Source organism: Heliangelus exortis, chromosome 18, assembly GCF_036169615.1.
Source record: "Heliangelus exortis chromosome 18, bHelExo1.hap1, whole genome shotgun sequence".
NCBI lineage: Eukaryota > Metazoa > Chordata > Aves > Apodiformes > Trochilidae > Heliangelus > Heliangelus exortis.
The window spans coordinates 8,803,107-8,817,584 of record NC_092439.1 but is presented as its reverse complement, the minus strand read 5'-3'; the positions used below and the strand labels follow the sequence as shown (position 1 = coordinate 8,817,584).

The 14,478-nt window shown below is 40.7% G+C and overlaps 1 protein-coding gene across 4 annotated transcripts in view; it reads left to right on the top strand.

Annotated features, from left to right (window-relative positions):
- Positions 1-436: 436 nt before the first annotated feature.
- Positions 437-14,478, top strand: part of AMPD3 (adenosine monophosphate deaminase 3) — a 30,935-nt gene continuing 16,893 nt past the window's right edge. Inside the window, exons 1-5 of one of the 4 annotated variants that reach the window (XM_071762597.1) lie at positions 437-714; positions 8,884-9,109; positions 10,127-10,322; positions 10,788-10,953; positions 13,121-13,340. In XM_071762597.1, the coding sequence (XP_071618698.1) occupies positions 8,889-9,109; positions 10,127-10,322; positions 10,788-10,953; positions 13,121-13,340 (803 nt within the window). In that variant the 5' untranslated portion in view covers positions 437-714; positions 8,884-8,888. Of the gene's footprint in view, positions 715-5,072; positions 5,536-5,626; positions 6,129-8,883; positions 9,110-10,126; positions 10,323-10,787; positions 10,954-13,120; positions 13,341-14,478 lie in introns of those variants that run through there. The other 3 variants (XM_071762596.1, XM_071762595.1, XM_071762598.1) reach the window with 3 other exon arrangements.

Sequence of the window (14,478 nt, the reverse complement as noted above, 5' to 3'; positions counted from 1 at the left end):
AGGGCTCTTCTAGACCTGGTGGCGCTTCAGTGACTTGGGAATTTATCTTTCCACACAGATCTTGGCGTCAGGTCCACTGTGGCAGCAGCTGAAACATAAAGCTTCAGTTACATAAAACTTCATTTCTCTTTGACCAAACTGGATTAAGTTACCTCCGTGCAATAACTATGAAACAGTAAAGGTTTTCTAAGACCCTCATGAATGAGCCCAATTATGACTTAAGTATGTGTCCTGTTTTTTTTTAATAGAAGGGAATTTCCTCCAGGTTACGCAAGCGATGAGAGTTCCACGGAATTGCCTGACCGAAAAGAACGACAGCAGCAAACGTGTCACCGAGCTACTCTATCACCAGAGATACGTGGTGACACCGCTCTGTCCTCCCGCCCATGTGCAGGCGCCGCTGGCAGGCGCAGGGGAGCCCCGGTCGGAACGGGCGCTTACGTAAGGTGAAATCCGCGCTCCTTGCGTAACGGCTGCTTACGTAAACGCCAGGCAGGCCGGTGCCGGTGCCGGTTCCGGTGCCGCGAGGGTCTTTCCCCGGCGGAACAGAGCGCCCAGCCCGGCGGCGCGGCCCATCGGACCACAGGAAACGAGATCTTTTCCCACTGCATACAGGGCGGGAAAAAAATTATGGAGAATTTGAGAAGTTGAAGTACCCATGTTTCAGATGAGATGTATGGAAAGCAGACGGGGGATTTCTAAGTCACTTTGCACGTAAGCATAGGCCTGGATGTAGCATTTTTTGCTCGAGTGGGTTGGATAAAAATAATAAAGCAATTCCACCCCACCTCCCAGGTGAAGTTTCTATGTGACAACTACAACATTTTGAGTTTCATCTCTTGCCAACTATGCCTGCTTAGCACTACACAAGCAATATAGAGGTTTATTTGGGCTGTAAATGTCCACTAGGAGTGTACAAATGAACTCCGAGCATTGGAGTTGCAGATTTTCCTTTGTAAAAGGATGGACTTGGAAAATACATTTGTAAACCAAAGAGAAGATGGAATATTCTGGTGACAGGGAAGACTGCAGTTCAGCAACACCTAGGCCTGAGTTTATTTAAGGCTATGAAATGTTTATGTAAGGTTATGTCTGAACCATATCTTGCATTTCCCAGTTTCTGAGCAGTTATGTGTTCCACCTGCATCACACAGATATCTGCTCCTTGGGAATGAAACATCTGACTTGAGGGGCAAATGATCCAGATGCAAACCTTTGTCACAGATAATCATGAAAACCTTATGGGTCATCTAAATGTAACACAAATACAGAACTCAATATCACTTAACGGAACGATTTGCACTTCCACATAATACGTAAACCAACTTTAAACGTACAGTCTAGATTCCAGTACTAATTATTGCAGAAATAAAATAAGCAATAACTTTAATTATTTCATAATTTTCTAAAATAGACTACAAAATTCCCCTCTGTGAGCTGTAAATACACAGCTTCATTATTTACCATGCCCTGGCAGTTTCTAATTTATTAGACTGTTGCTTGCTGACTATTTTATTTTATGTGCATTCTGAGTGAATGAAATTCTTAATACAAACCTAAGTAAAATGTCATTGTACATCAGAGTGGTGGTTAAAAATGCTTCATGTGCATATCATATTACAGATGTGAAAGGTAACTTTTAGAAAATTATTTCTTTCATAAATCAAAAGTCTTTCAGCTTTACATACTGGTTTGTCTTATGTAGCCAGATCTCTCCTTTTTAAAACAATTCCAGAATTTCATATAAATTTGTATACTGTCAGAGCCAGGCAGTCTTCCATCAAAGATAAATACTTGCAAAGTCCAAGCTAAACAGGTTTGAGATTAACTGGGATTAAATTAGCATTTTTACATGGCTGCTGTGACAAAACAAGGCAGTTAGTAGATGCCAGTAAAGAACTGGATTCAAATAAAGCTTTCCAAACATCCAAATGACAGTTTACAATTCCAGACACACTAAATGGTCCCATTCTGCTTGTAAACCTTTCTTGTGCAACGAAGTACTACAGTGTATTCCATTTATAAACTCATGGAAAACTTCTGTTATTTCAGACTCAAATTATTAGGACTGTACAGATACTTTCCTAGTTTATTTTTAAAGCAGTGACTGAACAGTCACATCCTTTTGTAATTTCTGTATTTTCCACTTCCATTTCAGTTCTTCAACAACCAGATCTATATTTGTGTACTATATGTATTTGATTTTATTATATTTTATTTTAATATATTACAGGATAATTATACTTGGCAGGTATCCTTTCAGAAAGGAGAATGTAATTTGGCCGAAAAAAATCCAAAACCAGGACTCCAAATGTACTATCAGTTTTGATGTCAGTGCAAGCAATTTTCAAAATATTTTGCATTGTGTATAAGCATAGCTGTATCATATATGTACTTATTTGAAGACCACAGCTATGCAAGATGTAGTTTATAAAAATTGGCCCAATCAAGGTTTCTCTTTCCTGTTGCCCTTCTTGCAAATTTTCTGGAACGGCCCTGATCAGCCTCCAAAACATTTAGATTTATAGCTTATAGTCAAAGTAAAGACCAAAATTTTAGATTTACAAATTCTAGTTTAACTCAGTACTGAGAGAGACCCAATAAGTACCCAGAGTTCTTAACTGGGCCTAATTTAATATAGGACTCAATGCTTATATGCCCGATTAATGTCTACAAGCTTTTTGAAGAACAGTAAATAAAAAGATTATGCTTTTTCATTTGCTGACTTTATAAAATAGACAGGTACTATTTGCTTTCTTTCATTGCAATCAGTCAGTGAAGTAATTGTTTCCCATTTTGCACAATCACAATTTTTACCTACTCTTTTGTTTAAAATTTGAATAATTCTTCCTTTCTAATAGAGAGTATTTGATAATGTGATTCATTTACATTTCACATTTGAAACAAAACTCCCCTCCAGCTTTTGGAGATATTTAACTATGGTTTTTTTTCTGTTGGAACTTATATTACATTTCCTTTTGTTAAAATAGACTGCCTGTGAGAGAGCACTCAATATGCCATGTACACTGGAAAAATAATGAGTTTACTACTGTCCTCAAAAGAATAATCTTTAAAGTAGGTCTTAAAGCAAGTTGAAAACATACAAGAATAAAGAGATATATTCAATTGTAACTTTGTGGTAGAAGGAAGGGGATAACTTCTTGCATAATAATATTAAAATGATAAAAGGAAATGCATTTTAACACAGTGAAAAATGTAACTGTGGGAATTACTACTTGCCAGATGGTACTGACATTTTACAGTAGGAATCAGAACATTTTGAATCATTCTGGACACAGTTGCACTGTATAAAAGTACCCACAAACAGGACTGGCAAAAAGATTCCTTCATGGGCCAGATGGCAAGTATTTAACAAGGTATTGACTGACATCACTGAGGTGTTGTAAGTCTGGATGCAACGTTTAATGCTTTATGTTTTGCAGCTACTAAAGGAAGCATACAACAACATCAGCTGTTCAAAATACTCTATATCATTGGTGTCAGCTTAGTGTTACTTCAGTTTCCCAAAGATACATGTGAATTGTTCATTATAAGCAGACATAGGACATGAAAAAGGACCCAGTAGTCGAATGTATGATCTAAACATAGTTTGTAAAATAGTAGTTACTTCTGCAAAATGTGAGAGGACTTGAAGCATTTTCTTGTCAATTTTTAGCATTACTCCTATTCTTACAATCCATCTTGACGTTACTACAGATCCCGCAATAGCATTTTAGTTAATACTTCAATTACTATTGATGCTCTTACTAAGTTATGATCTCAGTTTACCTTTTTTGTTTTTTAACTTGTTACAAAAAGAAAACTAATTTAAGTAGTAATGGTCACCTAGAAGGGTCTAGAGAACAAGTCCTATGATGGGAGGGTGAGGGAAATGGGAATATTTAGTTTGGAGACAAGGAGGCTGAGAGGACACCTTACTGTGCTCTACAACCTTCCAAAAGGAGGTGGGTGCTGGCCTCTTCTCTCAAGTAAATAATAATAGGACTATAGGAAATGGCCTGAAGTAGCACCAGGGGAGGATTAGGCTAGATATTATGAAGAATTTCTTTACTGTGAGAGTCATTAGGTGCTGGAACAGGCTATCCAGGGAGGTGGTGGAGTCACTATCCCTAGAAGTATTGAAAAAATGCGTGGCTAAGAAACTTCAGGACATGCTCTAGTGTATATGGTGATATAGATGAATATATATATTCTTTTTAGTGGGGGTGGAATATTGACAGTTAGAAGCAGTGATCTTAGACTCATTTGCCAAGCTGAGAAAAGGAGACCAAGTAGTCATCAGAGTCCAGCAGGCAGGACACAATTATGATTAGAGAAATACCAAAGAGCCCACACTGCTGGGCAAACTGTGTGATGGGAAGACAGGCAAGTTTGGGCAAGCTCAGGCAGGTGGCTAGCAAAAGGACATGGGGAACAGGAGAAAGGAAGCAGGACAAACAGATCAGCAATCAATGGGCATACTGAATGGCCATCAGCAACAGGTGTCCTTTACTCATATATCATGTGGGCAGGGCAACTGTGAGTCAGACTTCCAGATACTTACAGTTTGCAGTTTCCGGGATGGCAGATGGCTCGTCTGGGTGTAGCCTGGTGGCAGCTGATTAAGACATTCAGAGTTACTGTAGGAGAAACATGCACACGCGGCTTAAGCCTTTTATCCAAGCTAAGAAAATGTCTATTTTCCAATTATTTTAACATATTTTTTTAATGGTTTTGGATGACTGTCTCATTTTCAGATGCTTTAGATTAGTACTTGTCTCATACAACTCCAGTGACTATAATTCCTTTCTATGAGCCCACCAAAGTGAGCATGTTGATACCAGTGTAAGTAAAAATATCTGGTCTTTGCAAACATTTGCAACTCTGCGACTCAGCCTTTCAGCTTCAGGGCCTGGAATCTCTCAAAAGGAGGTAAAATTATTTTACAAACTAAGACCCTCACTCCTGCCGAATCGTGTTGTTTTGAGCTTCAAGTTTTTATCTTGAGCTCTTTACCCGGAAAAGTTTTTTGTTGTTGTTTATTGGAAGAACACTGTGGACGACACTTTTGATAGCGATACACCCTCAAAAACTTACTTACCAGGTGTCATCTTTGCACCAGCCTCACAACGTTCTGGTCTTAAACTAAAGTTTCCTACATTAAAATACTTTTTGCGGGGGATTTTGAACTAAGCGCTTGCGAAGGGGACACTCACTAGGCGCGCGGAGCCGGCCACCTCACAGCTCGGGCGAGCTGAGGCAGGATGAGGTGCCCGGGCTGGGCCGGGGCGGCGCGCCCTGGGTAGCTCCCTCCCACGCCGGCCAGGGGGCATGTGACAGTGTTACTCCTGTCCTGAAGCCTCCAAAGGGGAAGGGACAGTCGCGGCGAGAGGGTGAAAGGCTTCTCTCGGATCCTCCGGTACCCACCGAGGCCGCGGCCCCACGGGGAAGGTGCCGCCCCTGCCTCCGCCACTCCCATCGCCTCAGGTGCAGCCGCGGGACGAGCGCCCTCGGCGCGGGAGCCGCCTCACAGAGGTACGAACAGGGCGCGCGCCGCTCCTCGTCCCGCCCCGTCTGCGCGACCGTTAACGGCCCCCCGCGCGCTCGCCCCTCGCGCCAGGGCTGGGCGGGGCTGTGTCTTTCCCCCCCCCCCCCCGCCGCGCCAGACCCACGGGCCGGGAGGTGGGGGGTCGCCCCTGCATCTTCCTGCGGCTCGGGACCGCACCCCATGCCCAACGCCCCCCCGCTTCTGCGCCCTCCTTCCGCCCGCCCCGGCCCCACCTGCCGCGGAACCGCCCCGGGTCGCGATGCTGCTGCCCAGGAGGCAGCTGGCCGCCCCGGTGGGGTCAGGGGCGAGTCAAGCGCGCTCCTCCGCCCGGGGGCTGCGGCGGCCATAAAGGGCCAGGGAAGGAGCGGCGCGGCACTGCGGTACCCGGGCGGCCGACAGGCCGGCGTGTGAATGCGGCACAGGGGAGCGGCGGCATCTGGCGGGAGCAGCTCCTCCCTCCCGCCACCGCCGCCTCCTCCTTCCCCTCCGCCAGAGGCTTCTGACAGAGTCTTTCCAGCCGGCGGGAGCGCCGGTGGCGGGGCCCAACCCAGCCCCAGCATGTCTTTCCCCGGGGCACTAGGTAAGTCCCGCGGCAGGCGGCAGCGCCGTGCCGGGCTGGCTGGCCCGGAGTGGTGGTGACCTTGGCCGCCGCCCCGGCGGGGACGGACCCTGGGCCACCGTGTCCGGGGCTCCTGCGGCGGGGCCCGGCCCGGCCCCACCTGCTTGCGGCGGCAGGATGCGGCTCCCCCCCCCCCCCGACCGTCTGTGGGGGTGTGCAGGCGGCGGCCGTTGTTTTACTGGTGTATGGTCATAATATATTCAAGCCCGTTAAATTTCTGCTCAATAATTGCTTTTAAAATAACCATTGCATCATTTTTATGCAGTATGTTCCAAAAGAAATAGCTTTCTTTTTTCCCACGATGATGCAAAAATAAAGGGGAAACAAAGTAGCCTTTCTGTGAGAAAAATATTTAGGAAAGGAGCATTTGCTGGTTGCTGGGTGGCATTCATACATCCCCCCCATTCCATTACGATCTCTAGTTGTTGCTCTCCCAGTCACTCATCTTGGGTAAAAGATATCACTTGTATGGAAGGATACCAGATACACGATTCTCATCCTTCTTTCACTTTGGGACGGCACAGATTGCACGAGTATTGCATGAGGTGCCTTTCAGTTATTTTAGGTTTATAAAACTCATTTTTGTGACATAAGCTAGCAGTGATGTGGGAGCACCTACTTATCAAAGTGTTTTGTGCCTTAGTCTCTCATTTGCTTGACTGGAGGCCATGATACCAGGTTCTGGGAGAAAGAAAAAAACTTAGGTCTTAGTAGAGAATCATACATTCTGACTCTTCACTATCTTATAGCAATGATTTAAAATAACATATCTGTTTCTGATGACAATTCTTTTAGAAAAAAGTTAATAGTGGGAAAGTACTCAGACAATGTTAAACATAAACGGATGATTTTTTTCCTGTCCTAGCCAGCCAGTACTGAAAATATTTTAATTGCTGATTTAGCAGCTGAAGAACCATTATTTCTTCACATTTTACTATTATTACTAGCAATCCTACCATAGTCGAGTAACTATTTAGACTGTTCTTGCCTGGCTTAAGTGTGGTCCAAAAGACCCCTGTTGCTGGCAACTGTTTGTGTGACAAGTTACCATTGCAGACAACTGTGTTCATTTGGGACAGTGGGAAGACTCATGACTTCATTGACATCTGAAATTGAGAAACCAAATCTAAGTTTGGATGCTTCTAAGACATTGTAGTGCATTGTAATAGAACCACTTAGTTAAACATGTATGTATTTTGGTGCTTATGTAGTTATATGTGATTTTTATGAAGACTTAATTGCAAAATCAAATACTCTCCAGGCAGAAAAATTGCACAGTCAGATCCACAGTTCTTTAAAAGTGCTCTTTTTCGACTGGGTTCTGAATTGGTTCTTGCAAAATAAGAACACAAAATAATGTGATCACTAAATTGCCATGTTATAGTCCAATGTATCTCTCATCACCCTTTCATACTGTATTTGCTTTTAGAATAAAAGCAAGTGTTCTCAAAACAACTGTGAAAACAGGTGAACATTAATTAGAATCTTTTAGGCTGAAAACAACAGGATCACGTATCAAATGGATCACATATCAACATGTGAAACTTGCAGCATGCCTACAGAAATACTGTAATGGGGGCCCTGATAAGTTATTCCTGGAGTGATTAAAAACTGCCTAGCTGACTTTCAGCATACTTCGTTATTTAAATGAACACCATCTTCTAAAATATATTCGCATTTCTGTAACCAAAAAGGCTTCAGAAATGCCAGTTTTGGACCCAGACTCCACATTCTGGCGGTGCTTTGATCCATTTGTTGTGACATATTTATTACTATTTTTAACTTGTGCAATAAGAATTTAATCTTATTTATTACAAACTCCATCACACTGAAGGCATTCAAAAAGCTTTATAGTACATGATAAATAATGCTGGCCAGAAGCTTACAAACACTGTATATTTTTTACCCTGCAGAATGCTACCAGATATGCCAAAATTAATATTGTGGGTTGTATGATAGTGAAATATAAATAAAGCCCCGAAACTACAGAAAAACCACTAAAGATAGTATTTTCAGCAGTGATGCTACAACAAAATGGAAACATTTTGTCATGAAAGGTTACTTAAAAACATTTAAATGCCAAGTAGAAATTGAAGTCCATATCCTATCTGCTTCCCACATTCAATTAAAAAAGGGATAACTACTGGAAGCAAATGAAAAAAAAGTCATTCATTACACTGTACTTGCTCCTGCTGTGTAACCACTGTACTTCACAGCAGCTCCATGACTTTATTTGTGGAAAGGGTGGGGTGAAGTAGAAACATGCAACCTTCTTTTCTAACTTGCTTGTGGCTCTAATTTTGAAGTCACTGAGCAGGAAAGAAGGCAGGCAACTGAATGAATGTGTTTTCCAAGTTCAGTGCAGGTACACACAGCTAAGTATACATTCTATGGCAAATCCTAATAGTCTATCTGATTATCCAAGGGGGACTTAACTGGCAAATCTGTATGTATATCTGTTAGGCATCTTCATGTGTATACCAAGAAGCTCCTAATTCACAAACTGGCATGGCTCCACAAGTAAAGATGCTCAGTGGATACCGTGGTTCTTGTGTACTGCATAGTAGGTCAAATTCTGCTTAGCTGTTCCACTTTATTCTGCTTTTGCTCTAAGCTTGTAATTTTAGATAGGCATACCATGAAAAAAAAACCCTAACACTAGTCTTTTGAATATCTTTATTCTTCTTATAACTTTGTCAAATGTCTACCTTATTAGCTGAGATGCCCAGACAGTTTCCAAAGCTGAACATCTCTGAGGTTGACGAGCATGTGCGACTTCTGGCAGAGAAGGTATTTGCTAAAGTTCTCAGAGAAGAAGACAGCAAAGATGCCCTGTCACTATTCACTGTGCCTGAAGACTGCCCTATTGGGCAGAAGGAGGCCAAGGAGCGGGAACTGCAGAAGGAACTGGCAGAACAACAGTCTGTGGAAACAGCTAAAAGGTTTGTTCAATAGTTGCTTTCTTAGTGGAAAGTAGTTTTTAAATGAGTTTGACTTAATATTGAAATACCTGGCAAATAACATTTTGCTTCTTATTACTTTAAGAGAGAGGTCAACAGCAGGTACCAAGGGCACCTGTGATGTCCTTCCATGCTGTGTAGAAGGTGTGGGGATGGGCCCTAGGGAGCTTGGTTTGGTGAGGTTGTCTCAGCTGCATTTCCAGCAATAGCATAGGTATCATTTATGCAAGTTTAATAAACAGCATAGCTGGGTAGAAGTGAACATAATCCTAAAACTTTAATGTAAAAAGAATAAGGAAAAGAAAAATTCTCCCTGGCTTTATTCTAGTTTCATTCAGAAAAACAGCAAATTCAAAAAACGGCAAACAGAGAAAATGGCAGTGGTATGATGCTTCTTACACTGTGTAAAAATAGATGAAAGCAAAGACTTGGAATTCAACTTCAAGGGAGAAGGTGAAAAGTGGTATTGGCATAATGAGGTTATTCTTAGGTTCCCTTATTTTAAGAGATAAAATCTAGCTACTATAAGCAATAAAAAGACACAGTTTGAGTTTTCTCAGGGGGGAAAAAAAAAAAAAAAGTACAGTCCACCTTTGGTTTATCCTTGAATCTAATGAAGCCAAACCTGATTTAGTTTGATTTTTCTTCAAGAGATGCAGCCCTATCCTGATGCCAGGTTGTTCCACTATCTTAACTTCAGTGGACTGGCTAGACTATTTCCTAGAGTCATGTGAGCTCAAGAGCAGTCTGACACCAAATAGCTTGGATGTGTATAGACTCTTCAAAAAGAAGGCAAACAGAGAAGCCTCTAAAAACTAAACACATGCACCCAGTTAGCTGCAGACAATCAGCTGGACAACACTTGTATTCATGTTTCTGGAACCGAAGTGAGAAAAGTCAGTTTAGCTACATGAAGTCAATTAGTCAATTTAGCTACATAAATTAGTATGACTAATTTATACTGTGGCTTATTTTGTGCTTTACACCATGAATCTGTAGGAAGAAAAGTTTCAAGATGATTCGATCCCAATCTTTGTCATTACAAATTCCGCCTCAGGAGTGGAAAGCACCATCATCCAATCCTGTTCGGTCTCCTGCAACACCAGTTCTGCCAAGCTCTTTTCTGCCAGTCCAAGTGTCGTATGATGTACCAGAGTTTCAGAGAGTTTCAATTAGTGGGGACTACTGTGCAGGGGTAAGAAACCATTTCTTTTTTCCTTTCTGCTTCTAGGGGAAAAAACGAATCCCAAGCCACAAGGAACTAATGTATATAAAGTGTGGGATACCACTGTGTTATGTCTCTCTGAAACAAACGGTAAATTGCTTTGTGAACTCATTGATTTGCAAGACAGTTAAAATAAAGATTAGGCAGTTTTATAGTTTTTATCATAAAAAATAAATCTAATAGATAAAAACATAACAAGGTATTTAAATAAATGGTTAATGTATGGTACGAGAAAAAGATCTCTGTTTGTTTTGTGTATTGTACTTGGGCTGTTTCTCTCACTGGCTTCTTGAGACCTTGGATATGATCTTCATTATCAAGCCACATACATTTAGATTTCTGGAAACTGGGTCTTCTTGTTACTGGCGTGGATTCAGCTTGTTGCTAAAGCTGATGTTTTATTTTTGTCAGTATTTATACATGCTTTCCTTTCAGGTTACAGTTGATGATTATGAACAAGCTGCCAAGAGTCTGGTGAAAGCTCTTCTCATTCGAGAAAAGTATTCGCGTCTTGCCTACCATCGCTTTCCCAGAACAACATCTCAGTATCTGTGTAGCATGCGGGATGAAAAATGGAAGGTTGAAGATGAAGTGTATCCAGGTGAACTTCCCTGTTCTTTTTAAAATATAGAATTAAACCCATGTGCTGCTGTAGTAAAGGTAACTGTTGTGATCTCTTCTGTGTGTCTCTGCCTCTCTCGAATTTACTGTTAGTGCTGGAGAGTCACTGATGGACCCGAGTTATAAATCCTGTGTCTAATCTGAAACTTTGAAGCTGTCAAGAGCTAAAAACATACATTGATTGCTCTTTTTTGTTTGGCTGGTTGTTTTGGATTTTTTTTTTTTTGTTTTTTCTATAGTAAATGGGATGATGGTAAGTAGTACACTCGTGTTCCTGCAGGAAAAAGATAAACTGATATTGTTTAAAGTGAAAATTAATTCCTGCTGATGTTGGTGTACTGAAATAAAAGGGATTATGAGCTCATCTTGCATTATGAATTAAATCACAATACAGACATGCTGGTTAGTGAACCTTGAGTCAGTAATTTCACAGGCATGGTGCACTTCTCAGGTCAAGACTGGAAGCTGTGTAGTCATTTGGGCATTTTGCCTGGATTAATAAACTGTGTTCTCTCAGCAAGTCTTATTACGTTGAACATATTCCCCACTACATGTGTCACAGATTATATTTGTCTCTTAGCTGGGTTGTGTCTTGAAAGCTTTCCTTGTGCATTAAGCGTGCCACTGTAGATGTGTCTATATTTTTGGCAATGTATTCTTAGCCATAAAGTGACATTTCAACTCAATTACCCTCTATCTCAGTGGCGGGAAGAGGGTGAATAAACATGTTTTCAAGCCTCTATTATATACAGACTGTAAAGAGAACAGTATACTGAGTATCCAAGACAAGAAGGATATTTTGGAACAGCTGTCAGGAAGATATTTCCAAGCTATCATTAATACTAATAACTTGTAGAGTTATGATTTTAAATTTGATACAAACCATAGAATATCTGTACACAATGTCCTTATTACCACAAGTTTGAGCTGGATAGTTATTGAAATAGAGATAGTTAGAGATAAGAATGGTATCAGTTTATAGCATACATATTCAGGTACTCTAGGTGAATAAAAGGAGTAGTTATTTTCTATCTTGGCTTAACTGAACAGGTAAAAGAAGAAATCTCAGTGACAAGACTCTGTCCAAAACTGTAGTTCAGTTGACATAAATATAGTTGGGATACTTATTTATGACAATTGCATTAGTAAGATACCTTAAAAGAAGCCATGAACATTCACCAGTATGAGTTATAATGTCTGAATGTTCACATAAACATTATCTTCCAGATAATCTTCTGATTATCAGAAAAATATATTTGTAATTTTGTAAAGGAATTGCAAAACTGTACTGAACAAATACCATCTGTTTTTCTGGTGCTTCATTTCAGTCATGATCAGAAGGCCAAGGGGAAAATGAGAGTTGTGTTGTACTATTCATGGCTTCTGTGCTTTCCATTCAAAAGCAATTAAAAATAAGGAGTTATATTAAAAAACAAACAATCAAACAACAAAAAACCCACCCAGTCAAAACAACAAAACCAAAAAAATACCCCCACAGACCTCCAAAGCCTACAATCAACCACTACCGTGGGCAGAGAAGCTCAGTCTTAGATTATTTCCTGCTCTACCATGGTTGAAGTGTATTGACTAAATGGTTTGGAGAAAGAGGATCCAGTCCTAGAACGTATGCATCAGCCTAGCTCACTAGATTGTGGGAAGGACAGAGATGAAGAAGTAAGGCACAGCCTGTTCTTTTCTGGTTTCATTATGAGAACAGCTGCATTACTGTGTGCTTAAATACAAACTTCTAAAATTACTATAGTGAGTCAGAAGGTGAAAAGAAAATAATGAAGGTGGGTATGAAGTCAACAACTGCTTTATTGTTCAAAAATCTCAACTATACTTTCAACCATTCTAATTTAAATACTTTTGGAAGCTTGTGTCATCACACGTTAATGAAGAATAGTATTAAATCTGTTTGTACAACTGCTTCAGAGAACTCTAATATTGTATAATATTTGAATTAAGGTAGACACTTGGCTTAGAGAGGGACTGCAGTTAAAGCCTGTGTTGTAACAACAGGTCATTTATAAATACTGAAAACATGATTTTAATGAAATGAAGCATTATAGAAGTAGAAAGTTTTTTCTTGTAATTTCTTTGCTTTTTGTTTATTTCTTTTAAATGTATTATAAATTTATTTCCAGATTTCCATTCACCCCCAGAAGAAAATGAAGATCCTTACAATCTTGATGACGCTCCAGATAATTTGGATTATGTTATCAAGATAAAAGGTGGTGTTCCATTTGTTTATGATAACAAAGAAATGATGGAACACAACGAGCCTCGGAGTCTGCCATATCCTGACCTGGAGACCTATACACTTGACCTGAGTCACGTTCTTGCCCTAATTGCAGATGGTCCAACGTATGTTTTTCTTTCTTCTCTGCCCCTGCAGGCTGCTGGTTACCTATAGTGTAATACTTCTCACTTTTTAAACATTTAATTCCTCAGTGCACACATTCTACAGTAGTGGGTTTTTTCCCCTTCTCCAAGCATTAATGCATCACACAAAGACTTGGATAAAAAACAGCAACATACAGATATATTTAACTTCTTTGCATAGTTTCTTTGCATCAACTATAGCAAAATGAGAACCAGTTAACAGAAAAGGAAGAAATTGGCTAAATGTTCACAGTCATGTACAATCTGACCTAAACTTCTTGAGGCATGGGAACTGAAACTTGAACCTCATCTTTCTTATTTTGATCTGGCCTATGCTGCATTTGAGGTTTTTAAACAGTTGCCCAGAGTTCCTTCAAGTCAGCTCTGCTCTTGCTGCATGAGGAGAAACCCTGCATATATAGGGTCTGATTTGTTTCAGATGTGAATTAACTGCTCATGCGGAAAACTGATCTACTTATACACAATTGAAAGATCTGAGTTTCTCAGAATGATCAAACTCCTGGGAAATATCTGAAAACTAGTAATAGAACAACTCTAGTACAGTTACACTCATGACAAAACAATCTGTCTGTCCAACATGCAATGAAAGTTCTGAAGTTTACTTCCCAGCTTAGAACTGGAAACACTGAGGTTTCTCATTGCCTCAGCACCAGGAAACGAAAAGGATCCACACTAGGATGGAACAAAGCAGGAACCTGGACTGTTTTTCTGAGCTATATGCCCTGCCTGATGGAGAGATTATAATGTACAATGTGACAAGGTGGTCACAGCTGGTGCATTATTTCCCAAGTCTTGTATCTGACATCTGCATCATCATCTGTCTGCCTTGTGCATTGATAGTGAATGGTCTGAACAGAACTGTCCCATTTCCTAAGCACTTTTCCAAGACCAAAAGCCTGTGTTTCCACCAGCATGATCAGTGCTTCTGGTCATAATCACCTTGGTCTAGTGGGAGGTGTCCCAACTCATGCAGGGGAGCTGGAACTAGATGATCTTTAAGGTCCCTTCTAATCCAAATGACTCTATGATCTGTTCCTTTCACTTCTTCAGATTAAGGTTTTGCATGTTGATTCACACTCCCTGATAAAACACACAAACC